We start from the raw sequence: 19,180 nt of genomic DNA on the forward strand, positions 1-19,180 counted from the left end.
TGGTCACGAAGTCAATGAAGTTAAGGAATTCTGCTACCTAGGCAGTAAAATAACCAATGACGGATGGAGCAAGGAGGATATCAAAAGCAGACTCGCTATGGCAAAAAAGGCATTTCTGGCCAAGAGAAGTCTACTAATATCAAATACCGACCTTAATTTGAGGTAGAAATTTCTGAGGATGTACGTGTAGAGTACAGCATTGTATGGTAGTGAAACATGGACTGTGGGAAAACCGGAACAGAAGAGAATCGAAGCATTTGAGATGTGGTGCTATAGACGAATGTTGAAAATTAGGTGGACTGATAAGGTAAGGAATGAGGAGGTTCTACGCAGAATCAGAGAGGAAAGGAATATGTGGAAAACACTGATAAGGAGAAGGGACAGGATGATAGGACATCTGCTAAGACATGAGGGAATGACTTCCATGGTACTAGAGGGAGCTGTAGAGGGCAAAAACTGTAGAGGAAGACAGAGATTGGAATACATCAAGCAAATAATTGAGGACGTAGGTTGCAAGAGCTACTCTGAGATGAAGAGGTTAGCACAGGATAGGAATTCGTGACGGGCCGCATCAAACCAGTCAGTAGACTGATGACTAAAAAAAAAAAAAAAAAAGTGTTACTGATGTTACTCTGATTGATGTTATGCTGGTATACAGAGTTCATTATAAAGCTCGTTAGCTATGCTCGGTAGTGTAAGAAATACTAAAAGTACTCAGAGCAGGACTTTAAATAATAGTGCTTATTACTTTGTCAAGGTCATCGTAAAGAAAATGACTGCTAAGCTGGAGAGTGTCAACAAAATCATTACAATAGAAATTATGAAACCAAACCATTTCAAACGTCTTGTAAGCCGGTTAGTTAAAAAAAGGTAAAAATGTTTTCTACAAAATCTGTACTGCTGAAAAATACTGACATTTTCGGTGGGCTTCCAGCCTACTTATGGACTATTCCCTACAGCAGAACATGTTTGCCTACAGAGAACATGCGGTAAAGTGTAATACACACGGTCTTCTATCAGTTGTAAAAGTGAGGGTTTGAAGGTGGAGCCGGGGGAGATGTGCGGGGATGTCGTAGTGGTGATGGGAGTTCGGCTGTGTTAAGGAGTACTACATTCCATCACACAGTGCGAAAGCGACGATGTTCACGAACTCTTTGCAGATATGGATGTATTTTCTGGCACACGGCACGTCCTCACTCGTTACAGTGGCCCAGTGTTGTGCCAACACTTCATTGTATCCACAGAACCTGTTGGGGTCACGGCGGTTAACTAGCTCTGTGGTCACAATGCCTAGTCCAGTCTGTGCGACTATATTGTTTCCTCTCTCTCTCTCTTTCCACCTATCTGTCTATCTCTCCCTCTCTCTTGCTGTCATTTCGCTACGAGAAGTGACTCTGATTTACTACTGCTGAGGCTGTCGTCATAGTGACACCGACATCGGAGGATTCTGATGACGACCAACACTGGCCGATACTTACAGATCAGTGCGGCAGGGCGTGTGCGGACTTCGGACGATGATCGATGGAATTCAGAGCAGTTTCTATGAATACAGACTGAAAGGACGCATGAAAATTTGTACCAATGTTCACTAGGAACATGTGCTAACCGCTAGGCCACCCCGACAGAGTGGCTTTGCACAACTGCACAGACCAGGTCAGTATGCGTCGCTGCTCAATCCACATTCCCACTCACGCCTCAGCTTACTTGGTATTTTCCCTAAATTGGTCGCTTCAGTCTACATACAAGCCTAATAGACGTTTGAGACTCGAAACGGTCTGTGGAATCATAAAGTTTCCTCTCATCAAATAAGTTTGTTTTCTCCAGAAATTACCACACGCAAGACAAGGACTGTGAGAAATTTTTAATTTTAGTACAAGTAACAAAACGTTTGTGGCATCCCGAGTATGAGAAACATAATGACAGGGGTATGTCTTGGAATCAATGGTCTGAAATCGTGACTTTATTGTAAATAAGAAGCTTCGAACAACTTAAAAATTTGTTGAAGATTACCTTATGCTTGTTCTGTGACTGGCTACCCATTTCAGCATCATGTATAATCCTAATACAGCATGTTCTCTACAACACAGGCAAAATCAGTATTGGAAATTTTCGGTCTCACAAAATTATGTGTTCAAGGTAGAAAGATGATGAATGTCCATTTTGATGCTTAAAGAATCCGTAGTGGATCAGTTTTGTGCTGTGGTAGGTGGGCATTAGGTGTCTTACGTTTTGATGATAATCCTTAATGACGTTCTTATGCCACTAGGGTGGTAATTCTGTTATATGAGGTGGTTTGCAAAAGTGGTGTATGTGTTTCCATTTTTCAGTACTTCAGTTGTTCACAGCGTCTTAGTCCGAAATTTATATCTGTCTTTCACACATACACTGAATGTCAGTCGTTGAAGGTTAACTGACATACTTCTGCTTTGGGTGATTTAACTGAAGTTAAGACACAAAGTAATTAAAGACACTAACTGCCAGTGGGCTTTGATTTATATCAATGCAGAAAGTCGGAAATTCGTCCCAGGCCAGGAGTCGAAACCTGTTCTCCCGCTTACTTGGGAGATGCGCTGACCACTCCGCCATCTGGACACGGTGGTCAGTATAACTGCACGAAGAAACAGACACCACACATTTTTAATTGAGGCAAGTAAGGCTAGTAATACCTTCAGTGCAGATGCACACCAAGCTCGAACCTTTATGGGAATCTGCGAAATGACGTGAGCAGTGACGATAATGGGCAAGGGTTACCACATCGGCAGTGTGTGGATAAGCTGAGAATTTGGGTCTGACGGGAAGCGTGCAGGTACAGTCCATATAGGTGTGTTGACCACTGTGTCTGGATAGCGTAGAGGTCAATGCATCTGCCCACTGAGCAGGAGGCCTAGGCTCGAATCGTGGTCCGGCACAAACTTTCAACTTTCCCTATTGATATAAATCGATCTTCAGAGCCAGCTAATGTCTTCAATTCCTTCATGCCTTGCTTCATACTGGCTGCAGGATCAAAATCCTAAGCGTCTCGAGTATGTAATGCACTGTCTCTATCTATATCTCACTTACACCAATAACTGAAGAAAGAGATTCTCACCTCCTTGATGAAATGGCTTTTGACTTGATCTAACCTAACGGCCTTTAGCAGTGCATTTCAACCGGTCCTATCTGACCTTGCTAAGTCCTGGCTCACCCAGGACCGAACCAAGTTACCAAGGACCGGTTAAAATACACTACTATACAACACTTTCAGATATTTTAATTTTAGTATAAATTACTTAGAAAAATTAATGAAAATGGATATTTTCTCTAAACACAGGCGCTTATTATAAAATAATTATTTTTTTTCAACAAAAATGTCAATGTAAGAAAATAAATGTAATTTTTTTTAATCGTGCATTCCTTATCCAAATTTTTTCTAATTCTTCCTTCTTGAGCAGCCATAACATTTTTATGAACCCATGTTTATAAATGTTTTTTGAGACGACTCTTTATGCACTTCTACCACATTCACGTCTACCTTTAATTTTCTGATATTCTTTGCTACATTTCTTACATATATTACAATATCACCTTTTCGATACTTATCTTTATGAAATTCATCAATATTTTTTATCCATACAGTTAGTAAACTGTTTCAGCTGTTTGCTGTTGTCCATTTAAAAGATATAAAATTAAATTGGAAAAAATACAATTTTTATAAAATTCACATCATGAACTGTATATCATGAAATTTTTTATTTCTATTTTTAAGTTTCTTCATTCCTTTATACACACATCAAAAAAGTTTTGCCTCATCCCAGTTCCCAGAACTCCTGAAGATAGACGTTGACTGTGGATATTGTATCACAGACAAAGTCCCTTTGGCCGTTCAGAGATGTCACTAAACCTGCCCAAAGATGTAAACAACCATGCATGAGCAGCATCTATTAGACATAGGGAGTTCGACAGCCAATCAGTTCCAGTCATTCCATCAGGAAGGAGGTACATGCCTCGTGTAGTCTTTAGTTCAACTAAGCCTAGACGTCAATACTGCGGTTATATCGTGTCCGCATTGCTACTTTATGGCAGGATGGGTGAGGGAAGAGTCCAGGCGTCTCAGAGTGAACTAAACCGATGTTGTTCGGACATGGAGGAGATTCAGAGACACAGGAACTGCCAATGACATGCCTCGCTCAGGCCGCCCAAGGGCTACTACTACAGTGGACGACTGCTACCTTCTGATTATGGCTTGGAGGAATCCTGACAGCAACGCCACCATGTTGAATAATGCTTTTTGTGCAGCCACAGGACGTCGTGTTAAGACTCAAACTGTGCACAATAAGCTGCATGATGTGTAACTTCACTCCCGCCGTCCATGGCAAGGTCCATCTTTGCAGCCGGGGCACCATACAGTGTAATACAGCCGAATGGACGGCTCAGGATTGGCATCATGTTCTCTTCACCGATGAGTGTCACATATGCCTTCAACCAGACTATCGTTGGAGATGTGTTTGGAGGCAACCCAGTCAGGCTGAATGCCTTAGACACACTGTCCAGCGAGCGCAGCAGGGTGGAGATTCACTGCTGTTCTGGGGTGGCTTTATGTGGGGCTGACGTACGCCATTGGTGGCCATGGAAGGCGCCATAATGGCTGTATGATACGTGAATGCCATCCTCCGACAGATAGTGCATATTGACGAGGCATTCGTCTCATCGTCCACATCTTGTGAATGACTTCCTGACTTGACTACAGTGACCAAGATGTTCTCCAGACATGAGCCCTATCAGCAATGCCTTGGATAAATTGAAAAGGGCTGTTTATGGACGACGTGACCCACCAGCCACTGTGAGGGATCTACGCCGAATCGCCGTTGAGGAGTGGGACAATCTGGACCAACAGTGCCTTGATGAACTTGTGGATATTATGCCATGACGAATACAGGCATGCATCAATGTAAAAGGATGTGCTACTGGGTAGTAGAGTTACTGAAGTGTGTAGCAATGTGGACTACCACCTCTGAAGGTCTCGCTGTGTGGTGGTAGAACATGCACTGTGTGGTTTTCATGAGCAATAAAAAGGGCGGAAGTGATGTTTATGTTGATCTCTATTCCAAATTTTCTGTACAGGTTTCAGAACACTAGGAACCGAGGTAATGCAAAACTCTTCTCAATGTGTGTTTTTCACTTTCATCTGTTCTTTTACAATTAATTGAAATTCCCACTCAGTAATTAATTTAGAATACTTACCTGGTAACATAATGTTAAACTCATTATTAAGATCCATACAAATTTTTTCTCCATATATAGTATTTAAATATTCACAGCCAGCAATATTATAATAAACATTTGTCTCTGATTCACCATGTTCCTTAATCTCTTTTGTTGTTGAGATTCTTGATTATAGTCTCCATTATACAGAAAAATTTTATTACACTTTTTATAATTTTTAATGCCTGTATGGTAATGTATCTATTTTATTTCCAAAACGTATCTTTCATCATTACAGGGACTTAATGCTTTCTTGTTTATTTCAGCTGTGTACATTTTATGTTTTTCACTTCGAATCATATTAATTTTTTTCTTTTCTTCTCTATTGGTAAACAAACAATTTTTATAATCTTCTAACCTTAATCTACTTTTAACAATAAATTTTATAGCTCCTTTAGATTTTTTCTCTATTTATAAGCATGTTTTTTTTGCTCTTTAACTACAAAATTCTTGCATTATTTTTCCATTGGACTCAGCTTTCATTTTTCCTAAAACTCTCTTGTTTACTTCTGGAATACCATAAATATTATTTTCAGGATAACCACTTGTATCAAATGTATCAATCATTATTTTCGTGACTTCATAGAAATCTTCAGTTTTTATATTGTAGATATAACTGACTGTATCTTGATAACACAACTCCATATTGTCTCCATATTTTGGTTTCATTATTCTCTAGCGAAAATCATACATCAGTCATTTAGATAACTGAAGTATATTCATTCCAATAATGACTTGTTTATTAAACGTAATTTTTGTTTTATTCATATGAATACCAACAAGATTTTCATTAAATATAGTTCTCCCTTTAAAGTTTGGTTTTGCTATAAGTTTATCACACTTTTCTCTGACTGATACGCATTTTATATCAACTCTATTTCTCATACTTTCTATTGTCTTTCCAAATACTGAATAATTCATAAATTTTTTGAAAATCATTTTTGGCTCCACCTCTCATTTCTGTATTTAAATCTCAATACTTCTTCAATCAATCATATTGTTTAAATTTTAAAACTCTATGTATTTTTGTTATTTTCATTCAAAGAAACAGATACTGTTTAAGATTTCTATAGTGAACTACATAATTATGTTTATCATTCAGAGTAGGCAACAATCTGCTTTCTTTAGTTCCTGGCACATTTTATTTCCAGGAGCTAATGGTACATCTTTGTGTAAATCATGTAATTCTTTTGGATATTCTAAATGTAATACAAAAAATTATATGCAATTTGAACAATATCCGATATTTGACTTACATTTGTACACTCCCATTCATATCCATTGTATGGTAAATGATGACTCATAGTATAACCACATAAATTATTCACATCTAATTATGCTAAATAATTTGGTAATTTACTATCAAAATCCTTCATATATTTATTGTTTGCTTTAACATATCTTTTACAACACTGTTATTCCTCCTCTTATTCCCTTTTCAACCATTAATGCCATTTAATAAGCACATAATAAATCAAGTGGTTGTTTAATCATTTCCATCATTGTGTACCAAGATAATAGTGGTGCAATAAAATACCAAAATGGGTCAGGATAATAGGTTATATATACGTTTTTCTAAAAAATTATTCTAAAATTTTCAGTTTTAAGATATATATTATGATATTAACCTAGATTTTAATACTGATTTTTTTTTTCAAACTATTTTTGCATGTTTATAATCTTCATCACTAATTTCACAGCCATTCATATCATTAAAAAATCTTTTGCTGGTAATTCAAAATTCTTCCAAGAATACATGTAGTCTTCTGGATATACCCCTTTTCTAATCACTAGATTAAATGACTCTTTTGGGAAAAATATTCTAATTTTTTTTATCTCTTCAAATTTGATGAAAGTTGATCAAGTAAAGAAGCCATAAATTTAAATGTGCCAATAAATCTCATTTTCAAACTTTCTGATCACTTACAAAAACTAATAAATAAATCAGTACAAGATCTCGTATGTTTTAACTATAAATTACATTTGCTATATAATGGATTAATATATTTTCCAGTTGAATGATCATGGTGTTGAACCTTTTTACTTTTCTGTGAGTAATGACATATACACAGTGTACGAACCTTAGATTTATTGTCTTGATTGTACTTCAGGAGTTAATGGTTTCGTTTCTTCAACTTTAGAGTAAATTATTTCAAATATCTTCAACTTCTTTTTTAATTTTTTTTACAGTCATCAGTCTTCTAACAGGTTTGATGTGGCCCAACACGAATTTCTTTCCTGTGCTAGCCTCTTCATCTCAGAGTAGGACTTGCAACCTATGTCCTCAATTCCCTGCTGGATGTATTCCAACCTCTGTCTTCCTCTACAGATTTTGCCCTCTACAGCTCCCTCTAGTACCATAGAAGTCAGAATGTTGTCGATCCCTTCTGCCTTATTTGATCTTAAATCCTCCAAAGCTCCTTTAAATTCTGATTCTAATGCTGGATCACCTATCTCTTCTAAACTTACTCCTGTTTCTTCTTCTATCACATCAGGCAAATCTTCCCCCTCATAGAGGCCTTCAATGTAGTCTTTCCCACTATGCACTCTCTCCTCTGCATTTAACAATGGAATTCCAGTTGCACTCTTAATATTACTACCCTTGCTTTTAATTTCACCGAAGATTGTTTTACTTTCCTATATGCTGAGTAAGTCCTTCTATCATTTCTTTCTCAATTTTTTCACATTTTTCATGCAGCCATTTCGTCTTAAATTTCCTGCATTTCATATTTATTTCATCCCTCAGCGACTTGCATTTTTGTATTCCTGAATTTCCCTGAACATTTTTGTACTTCATTCTTTCATCGATCAACTGAAGTATTTCCTCTGTTATCCATAGTTACTTTACATTTATCTTCTTTATACCCATTTTTGTCTTTTCAGCTTCTGTGATTGCCCTTTTTACAGATGCCCATTCCTCTTCAATTGTACTGCCCACTGGACTATTCTTTATTACTGTATATACAGCCTTAGAGAACTTCAAGCGTATCTCATCATTCCTTAGTATTTTGTGCCCTACTTTTTTGCGTATGTATTCTTCCTGACTAATCTCTTAAACTATTCTTCATCTCTACTACATTGTGATCTGAGTCTATATCTGCTCCTGGATATGTCTTACAATCCAGATCTGATTTCAGAATCTCTGTCTGACCATGATGTAATCTCACTGAAATCTTCTCCTATCACCCAACCTTTTCCAAGTATACTTGCCCCTCTTATGATTCTTGAACAGAGTGTTCGCTATTAGTTGTTGAAATATAATACAGAACTCAACTAGTCCTTTTCTTTTTTAATACATGCAATAAATTTCTTTGGACAATTTGGTCTTCTATAAACAACAAGACCTTTATAGTGTCCATTTATATATTTAATATACCAATAGAATCCACTTGGTTAATGTTTTGATATTTCATTGTATATGAATTTTCTGGATTCGGTTGGCAGTTGTCCACCTTCAATAGTAAACTTCCAAATCAGCATAAATGACAAATGGAACTTTTTGTGTAGGTTGATAATTTTGACATTTCTACTTTTGGCGTTTTTACTTTTAATGGTTTTATTAATTAAACAGCTTGATGTGGGATTATCTACTTTTTCTTTACTAGTGAAATGAACATAAAACATAAATAAATTTTCAATTTGGTCATTCATAATTTGACTCAAAACAAACTTAGATAAATTTTAAATATAACTATTATGTGAATTACTTCCATCCTTGGAATAAAGGAGATATACATGTTACTCTCTCTTACATTTTGGAGTTTTTAATGGATACACTATTCTTCATCAAATGAATTAACATTAATAGATACATTAATTCTAGTCTCAATTTTTGGAATATGGCCAACTACAACAGCAAATTCAAATTTTTCAAATTTACAGTCAAGATCAAGACCAACATTTTAATATTTTGTAACTGTTCCTGATTTTTTGTCTACAGCTTATAATGCAGATTTTATGGCCCACAGACAACATTTTTTATATTTATTTTTTACATTAATGTAGGCTTTTTTATTTTTATTTTATCCAGTAATTCAATGTAAGATTATTGTCTCAATGTAACATATCTATTAATTCCTACCTGTAGTTCTATAATTCTATTTAATGACCATCTTGATTCCCATGCTTGAAAATTATACATTCTTCATAAAATATCCCATTTACCAGTCTTAAGTTTTTAATTAATTCTCTTTCATTTGTAATGCTATAGTTCTCTGTTTGGAAATCAATTTCCAGAAAATTTTTATTTGTCTGCATTTGGTACTTACAATAAACTTTAAAAGTTACTATCAATCAACAAGGTATTCTTAGATTATCTTCCAGAGTTTTAATAATTTTCACTTTTACTGCACTCAAGAAATGATTAGGTTCAATTCAATTTCTGCTATTTTCAAAACTTATAGTTTGTAAAATATTTGCAAATGCATTATCAACTATATAATCATGAACTGTTCTTCTGTTTTGGTTCTCAAATAAATCAGTACAAAAATTAAATAATTTTTCATCATTAGTTCTAGCTTTTTGTTTCACAAACACACCAGTAAAAATGGAAATATTACTTTCAATGGCTTAGTTTCACTGTTTTAAAAAATTTCATCATTGCTTCCAATTTTATAAAAAGGTAACTGTTTCCAAACCCTTCCACCTACATTATGCCTACTAATAACTCTAATTAGATCAACTTTGTTTAATCCCATGTAACCTCATAAGCTATTCGTTTTACAATAATCATGAAGGTGAACAAATGTGAATTTCTGCAGTTGACTTTCCTATTCATAGGAAATAAAATTTATTAGATTTGTACAAAAATACCTTTCAAAATTTCTACTGCTAAGATTCCTTATTTAAGGGGACCACACCTTGCCTATCTAACCCATGTTAATTGAAGCAAGTATTTGACCATTTCTAAAAAAAACTTTTTAATGCAGGGCCTTAATATTTTTACTGTATGTTACATGATACTAATAGAGTCAACTGTACTAAATCTACTTTATCGATTTTATAGTTTTTAAGTAATACTTTTTAATTTATTAACAAATAATATTAAATTTTTTCTACATGTAATATTTTTTGTGAACTTCCTAATGGGGGAATATTAATGAATGTAGTACCAGAGGTGGTTTTTTTATGTTATGCAGAGTCTCTGAAAATTTCATTCATTTATGATAGTTTCTGATGTAATGGGGCATATGTACTGAAAACTTTTAATTTGTGGGAAATTGACTTTAAAGAAAAAACTTTTGAAATTTGTTACTTACAGTTTATTAAAACTGCCCTGCTACATACGATGGCCCTTCTTTGGCCTCTAGCTGGTCTTCTAGCATCTTTTTCACCTTCCTGGATGTTTGTCTTGCTTTCTTGGCCGTATTACTCGTAGATACATACCTGTCTGCATCAGCTATCCTCATTTTATCGCAATGTTGCAGCCCAGTGAACATATTTTCACCAGGATTAATTACCAGCTTTTTCAGTACTCAACACTTTCCAATATTACCACAATTGAATGTGATAATAGCATCATGAAATCCTAGTTTCCTTGTCTCCATGCTTACAAATACAGTTTTAGGAAGATGGTTCCAAATTATGCTTCTGAAACATTCATTTGGGTTCAGTGTCTGCTCATGCAGACATTTCCTTAGAAGGTCAGGACGAGCCAAGTCTCTGAAAATAGGTTTAACTGCTGTAATAACAGCAGCAGGAAGAGAATTCTGGCGAGAATAAGATTCTCCAGTTGCCTGAGCCCTATTGTATTTGCACCAAGAATATGGCTTATCATCAGTAGAGGACTTATGGAAGAATATGGCCCAAACATCTCTCTTTATTGCCTCCAGATTTTCTTTATTTCTCCTAATTGCCTGCCCATAGTATACCTGCAAGTTTTCTATTTCAGTTTTAGTTAACTGACCCTGTCTGGTCAACAATTTTCCATCTTCCAATTTTTTTTCCCTCTCATATCAACAGTTAGTTTTCTCAGCATTGTTCCCAATTGTTTTTAAACATGGCCTACACATTCTATTTTGCTAATAATGGTATCTCCATATGGCTTAGAGTTCATCACATTGTTGTATGTCTTACTGTCACCATCACCCAAATATTTGGTGTACTGTATGCCTCATGTTTCAATGGAGCGATGAAATATTTGTTGTACTCCGTGAACTCCCATACAACTACTTGTTCCTCAAAAATTAGGCACACAGTTGCGTTATTTATGTTCATCAACTCTACAATATTTGCAATACTTAGACATTATCTCCACATCTAACACTACTGGTGTCTACACTCGTGGAAGTCACTGTTCCTTTCAGAGAAGTATGTCCTCTTTTCTGTCAACTTCCATCAAGTGCAACTGCAATATCTAAACATCCATCATTTTCTTCCACTGAAAGCAGAAGGAAAAAATTTACAAAAGCAATTATATAGAATCGAATGTTGATGACAAACATGCAGAAGGTCAGCAGCCATATTATGGAGAGACATAACTGAGTGTCATTTATTTTTATTTATTTACACATGTAGTTCTGTAGGACCAAATTCAGGAAGTCACCTAGTGATACGAGGCTGGCGACCACAGGGCCCCGAGCTGAGTCCTGGCATTGCTTCCACTTATTTATACCAGGCTCCTCACTTTTATCTTTCCTATCTGGCCACCCTCGGCCAGCTCTTGTTCTTTTCTGACCCTGACACTATTAGGTTTCGAGGGCTAGGGGTCTTTCATTTTCCAATCGATACTTCTCATGCAGCGTCTGACCCGGAGCGGGCGGCTGCAAAAGTCGTCTGTATCCAGAACTGCGGAAGACAACGGAATACCACCGCAGATTATCTTCCCTGCATAATGCAGTCTCCATTTTATGCACAAAAAATGGCTTCCTCTCATGTTAAATCAGTGTCCGGAGGTAAAATAGTCCCCCGTTCGGATCTCTGGGGGGGACAACTTGAAAGGAGGCAAAAAATCAAAATGAGAATTGGTACCTGGAATGTCAGAACTCTGCTGCAAGCAGCAAAACTAGAAAACCTTAAAAGAGAGATGGAAAAGAATCATATGGACCTAGTAGGAGTTGCTGAGGTAAGATGGAATGGACATGGAGAGTTGCAGTCAGATGAATATGTATTCTCCTACTCAGAAGGAGAAGTAAAAGGAATTAATGGAGTAGGAATGATTATGACAAAGGAATTGGCTAAATGTGTGGAATATGTACACTATGCAAATGACCAGGTTATTGGTGTAAGGCTGAGAGGAGCACAAAAAGATTTACTGATTGTCCAGGTGTATATGCCAACTTCAGAACATGATGACCGAATTGTAGAGGAAACGTACAATCTAATAGAGAGAATAATGGACGAAAATAAAAATTGCTGCAAAATAGTAATGGGAGACTGGAACGTCATTGTGGGAGAAGGGAAAGAGGGAAACATAGGCAGTCATGGTCTTGGAAAGAGAAATGACAGAGGTGAATGACTAATTGACTTCTGCATGGAAAGGCAGCTGATAGCGGCAAACACATGGTTCAAGAACCATAAGAGGTGGCTCTACACTTGGAAATCACCAGGGGATAAATACAGAAACCAAATCGATTTTATACTGGTAGAAGAAAGATACAAGAATGGAATCAAGAAGGTGCACACATTACCAGGTGCAGATATTAATAGTGGACCACAACTTACTTATGGCAGAAATAGAAATAAGAATGAAAAAACTGAAAAAGGTGACAATGGTGAAGAAGTGGGATTTAGAGAAGATAAGGTCCAACAAAGAACAAATTACAGAAATGCTGTCTCGGGACTTTCCAAACACATTACGAGACAAAGAAGCACCTGATAATGCCAACGAGAACTGGAATATGCTGAAAGAAGGAATCATTAAAGCAGGACAGCAAAAGATAGGATATGTAAAAGGGAAAAGGTCAAAAAAACCATGGGTCACACAAGAAATGATTTCCAAGCTGGAGGAGAGAAGAAAATTGAAAAACAAGAACACTGAAGATGCAAGAAAGATATACCGAAGGTTAAATAACGAACTGCAAAGAGAAACAGAGCAGGCTAGGAAAAAATGGCTAAAAGAGGAATGTGATGAAATTGAAGAACTGGACAGGAAGGGAAGATACGACTTACTATACAACAGAGTAAAGACTATGACATGGGAACAAAACAGAGCAGGAAGTGCTACTATGGAAATTTTGAGTAAAGACGAAGAGGTAGTGTACAAAGATCGTGACGATGTCCTCCAGAGATGGGAAGAATATATAAAAGAGCTATATGACACAAATAACAAACCAGAAACTCTGGAACTTGAGTCACACAACAGTGTAAGTGATGAAGAGAAAGGACCGACCATCATAATGGAAGAAGTAAAGTCTGCCATTGCTGCATTAAAAATGGCAAAGCAGTAGGTACAGATACAATACCGGGAGAAATACTAAAATGCTTGAACCACAATGGAATAAGAGAAATATTGAGGTTATGTAATAAAATATATGACAGTGGTGAATGGCCTGAGGACTTTTTGACAACAGTAATGATTCCATTACCGAAAAAACAAGGAAGCAAGAAATGCAGCGAGCACAGGACAATCAGCCTCATTTCACATGCAGCCAAAGTGATGTTAAGAATAATTAATAAAAGACTTGAAAAAGTAATAGAGGGTAATCTCGGCGAGGAGCAGTTTGGCTTTAGACGGAATACGGGCACCAGAGATGCAATAGGGCTCCTATGAATCTTGGGAGAAAGGTTTATTGAAAAAGGAAGCGACCTACATATGTGCTTCACGATTTAGAAAAGGCATTTGACAATGTGGTTTGGGACAAGCTGGCGACTATTATGAGGGAAAAGAGAGTGGACTGGAAAACCAGAAGATTTATAAACTCATTATACCATAATCAAAAAGTTTCAGTTAAAGTGAGAGGAGAAAGTACAAACTGGACCAGACTAGGGAAAGGAATAAGACAAGGATGCTGTTTATCACCTACTCTTTTCAACCTGTACTTGGAAAATATGAAGTATCTTGGAACCAGGATAGACACCGACTGGAAGTGCACCACAGAAATTAAAACAAGGATAGCAATGGCAAAAGAGGCGTTTTATAAGAAAAGGAGAATCTTCTGCAGCGGTCTGGACAGAGAACTCAGAAAGAGACTCATAAAATGTCTTGTATGGAGTGTCCTTCTATATGGCGCTGAAACATGGACTTTGAGGAAGAAAGACAGAGAAAGGCTGGAGGCTTTTGAGATCTGGACATGGCGGAAGATGGAAAGAATAAGTTGGATTGAAGAGAAGAAAAAGAAATTGGATTGGGCATATATTAAGAAAGAATGACTGACTGATAAAAACAGTTTTAGAAGGTTATGTAGAAAGGAAAAGGAAGCAGGGAAGGAAGAGATTCCAGATACTGGATGACATGATGGACGGTACAACATACAGCAGCCTTAAGAAGGAAGCAATGGATCGCAGGAAATGGAGAGGCAAAGGACCTGCTAATATAGCAGATAACTGATGATGATGATGATTTCCAAAGTCATGAAACATGTTAGATTATGAAATTACAGCATAAAAGTAATAACAGATAAAATAAAATGTTTATGAATCCAAAAATGCCAAGCTATAAGTTTAAGTAACCGCAATCAACAATATAACATAGGAATCAGCTTAATTTTTAAAGGAACTCCTCAACAGAATAGAAGCAGAAACGTATGAGGAAACTCATCAGTTTCGATTTGAAAGCACATGGATTACTGGTAAGATTTTTCAATTTTTGTGAGTGAAAGCTGGTAAGCCTTGGGAATAAGATGATATTGTTAACAAGAAACAACAGTAAAGAATGTATATATTGAAATTCCAATGTCAGGACAAAGAGATTAGTGAAAAGGAGTCAACAAGTGGTTCGAAAGTACACTACTTACTGCCTGAACTGCCCGTTTCTGAGCCAAAAATATCCTTTGAGAATGCAAAGAGTAACCCCAAAATATGACACTACAGAATGTAAGCCGATGAAAATAAGCAAAGTAGACTAATATTCATGTCACTTACTTCAGATACCGGTCACAAACAGTAAAAAAGGCAGCATTAAGACTTTGAACAAGATCCTAAACGTGGGTTTCCATGATAGTTTACTATATGGACACCTAGAAATTTGAACTGTTCAGTTTCATTAATAATATGCCCATTCTATTAAATTAAAACGTCAGGTTTTGTTTAATTGTGTGTTAGAAACTGTAAAAACTGAGTCTTACTGTGATTTAGCTTTAGTTCATTTTCTACAAGCCATGAACTCATGTCATGAACTGCACTATTTGAAACAGAGCCAATGCTGCACACAACTTCCTTTACTACCACGCTAGTGTCATCAGCAAACAAAAATATTTGAATATTAAGGTGTCTGCAGAACGCCTATTGTACTGCAACAGTGAAGCGATTTTGTGTACCAGGAGCATTGCGATAGGGAGAGAATTACAGAAAGCCGTCAGCTTTGTGTCGCAGAAAGAGCGATGATGATGATGATGAGGTCCCACACTCCGAGGAGCGTAGGGGAGCAATGCGGGAGACCCGCACCGCCGACTAGGCAATGTATTAGCGGAGGTGGTTTGCCATTGCCTTCCTCCGACCGTAATGGGGATGAATGATGATGGTAAAGACGACACAACACCCAGTCATCTCGAGGCAGGGCTAAATCGCTGACCCCCCCGGGAATCGAACCCGGAACCCCGTGTGCGGGAAGCGAGAACGCTACCATAACACCACGAGTATGCGTAGCGTCGCAGAAAGAGTACTGGACACATAGTAGATGTTCCATGGTGTGATGCTAGCCTAATGAAAACAGCAGTACAATAGAAATACACATGCAGAATGACTCCAGCAATGTGATAGAGGCCCTTTCAACAGCCCAGCAGCCTTGTGATGTAGACGCACCTGAGGGCTGAATTAGAGTCGTGGTGAGGCGTCTGCAGAAAGACAGTATTATGCAATGGCGAAAAAGTTTCTGTGTCCAAGCGTCAATCTGTAGGTGCGAGGGTGACACTAAACCAGCAGCTGTACTTCGGTTACAGGCTACTGGACACCCAGAAGAGGTTCCATGGTGTGACCATAGGTGCATGGCAACGGCAGTGTCATGGATATACACTAGAAGATCGACTCCATAAAGAGACATATGCATTAGGGCAGCACCTGTCGGATGGAGAGGCATTTCTAATGGGCAGCATTTGTGTCATGGTGAGGTGCGTGCAGAATGGTGCAGAATGGCTACAGTGGTGCAATGACAAGGCAGTTTCTATGTCCCTGCAGTGATGTGTTGAAGAGAGTGTTACAGTAAGATAGACGCTTTGCCTCAGAGACAAATTATTGTAGACCCGGAAGGGGTTCGATGGTGACATCCTTCCATATTGCCAGCAGCATTAGCATAGAAAAACACTTTCAGAGACATTCAAAGAGTCTCGTACTTACTCCTGTAGTAGGCCAACAGCCATGTCTTGGAGAGGCAACAGCATAACGTTAGAGGGAGTGGCATATTGAATCGTCTGTAGAATGAGTGTTATATTGCAGTGGCGAAGCAATTACTGTGCCTCAGAACCAAGGTGGTGGTGAAAGAATGACGGTAACCTCTCGGTTTTGTCTCGCAGAGAGACTGCTGGACACTTCGGAGGAGTCTGCAGAATGCCAACAGCAAAGCAAAGGCACAGCAACTTTAGTGTCCCAGTAACAATGGGATGGCATGAGAGTGACAGGAAGTAAGCAACTGTGGCTCAGAGACAGATTATTGGAACCCCAAATGTGGCTCTTTGTTGAGACCAGTGCTACTTTCCAGCAGCAACATTCTCAACGAGACACTTGCAGTAGGACAGCAGCCTTGTCATGCTAAGGCAATAACTTAATGTTAGTGGGAGTGTCACATTGAGGTGTCTGCAGAATGACTAATCTATCACAATGATGCAGTAATTACTGTTTCCAAGAAGCAAGGTGATGGGGAGAGAGGTTCAGCAAGCCATCAGTTTTGCCTCACAGAAAGACCGCTGGAGTCCCATAATGACATCCTTGGTGAGACTCTAGCAGAATGCCAGAAGCAGTCACAGAGAAACATACAAAAATAAAAAATTCAATAAAAATTATTTTTAATAAATGGCAGAAATTCCAACCACATCTAATTCAGAAACATCTACAATGAATAGATCTGAACATATTAACCAAAACAATTGTCAACTATTTTAGGTTCTCTGTTTAAGGACATTTGGTTTCCTTCATTTGAAAATAAAAATGTATTAATTACAAATGATATTCTATGTATGACATCTCGACTCCAAATAATTTGGATCCAACAATTTTAAGGAAAAGTAAATGTTATTATCTCGAACTTCTTAAGCTAAATAATATTTCTTTCAGAGAAATATATAACAATCAACTAGCTTTATGGTAAGAATATATTCACAATGAAATGAAAACATTAAGATGTCATAATCTTGTTCAAAAGAAATGGATTTTATTAACAGTTAACGATTTCAAAGAATCGATTATGATAATGAAAAATAAAAGCAGTAAACAAATAAGAAAATATTATATTACATTAGAAAAATATATTATTCATTTACATTAACTATAGATCAGAACAAGCAAAAAGAATTGTTGTAGGTTTTCAAAACCTATTAAAAATCAAAGAAGAAGAAAAAGTAGAATTGAAAAAGTAAAAATAATAAGCTGGCACCATTCAATATGAATATGAAAATTTTATTGATAAAGTTCAACAAAAACTAAAAATGGTTATATCTGCATTCAATAATTTTAAAGCAGGAAAAGCAGACAATATGTCCATTAGAAATGGACACAATGAACAAGATACATTTTATACATGTCATAATGATAAAGTATATGATGTAAATAAAGCAGAAAAACTAATCCATTAATTACTTGATGATTTTAGAGATAAGAAGAACAAGGAATTTTTTTTACATTACACACCATTACTTGATTGTGTCAAATTAACGATTGAACACATAAACTAGCCTTTTGATTATTTTAATGTTTTTTAACTAGAAATTCATAAATAGAAAATTTCTTCACGAATATTGCCACCTTCACCAACAAAATTTTTTAATGAATTTACTCTTTTTAGTTTTACATACTGTACACTGACCTTCAATTCTTTGTCATCCATTTTTAGTTGTTACTCTCTGAGGATATTGTGTTTTAGTAAATTTTTTACTCTTCAAACAGTAAATGTGATTCTCTTTATATATATATAGATGAAAACTTTAGTAAGATTTTAATTACTTCATCAGATATAGTTAACTTTACATCAAGTGGAACAGTTGTAACAGAATATTTTAAAATTATAGTAAGAAAAATTGATTTATTTACTATTATTGACTGATCAATAGGATTTATTTGATAAAGATTATCATAAACACCTACTGTGATATCAAAATCATTAAACAATAATTCTTTATTTATATTTCTACAAATAAAAACATTTTTTTAAAAAATAAACCTATAACTGAAAGTGCACATTTTTTGTTCGCTTCCAGTCATAAAATTAAACTCAGTTACTTGCTTATCACATACTTTATGTTTAAGATTACTTAACTCATTTAAATATAATGCTAAATCTGTTTTTCTGATATATCTCTGGAAAGTTTTCTATTTACTTTTTTGTAAGATAATTAGTTACATCATTTTTATTAAGTTGTTTAATTTTTCAGTAAGTAGTGACATAATTTCTGACCTATGTTAGAAAATTCGTATATTTAGGTTTCGTATCAAGATTGTTTATCTCGCTTTCTAAGTACTTTTTTTAACTGCATCATAGCCATTTACATGATCTTTTACAACTACTATTCTTCTATCTTCAAAATCAATATATCCTTTAGTTGCTTTACAAATGTTACATGATTTCTTATGAAATTGTTTAATTAAACTTTCTGTATTTGGATCAACTTTTTTTATGGTTCACTTTTCAGGTTTT

General features: G+C 36.3%; 1 protein-coding gene across 1 annotated transcript in view; it reads right to left on the reverse strand.

Moving 5' to 3' along the window:
- Positions 1–11,596: 11,596 nt before the first annotated feature.
- LOC124796225 (putative odorant receptor 71a) overlaps positions 11,597–19,180 on the reverse strand; it is a 72,966-nt gene continuing 65,382 nt past the window's right edge. The window contains exon 6 of the mRNA XM_047260317.1: positions 11,597–11,620. Within this exon, the coding sequence (XP_047116273.1) occupies positions 11,597–11,620 (24 nt within the window). The remainder of the gene's footprint in view (positions 11,621–19,180) is intronic.

This window comes from Schistocerca piceifrons, chromosome 4, assembly GCF_021461385.2.
Source record: "Schistocerca piceifrons isolate TAMUIC-IGC-003096 chromosome 4, iqSchPice1.1, whole genome shotgun sequence".
In the NCBI taxonomy this organism is placed as follows: domain Eukaryota; kingdom Metazoa; phylum Arthropoda; class Insecta; order Orthoptera; family Acrididae; genus Schistocerca; species Schistocerca piceifrons.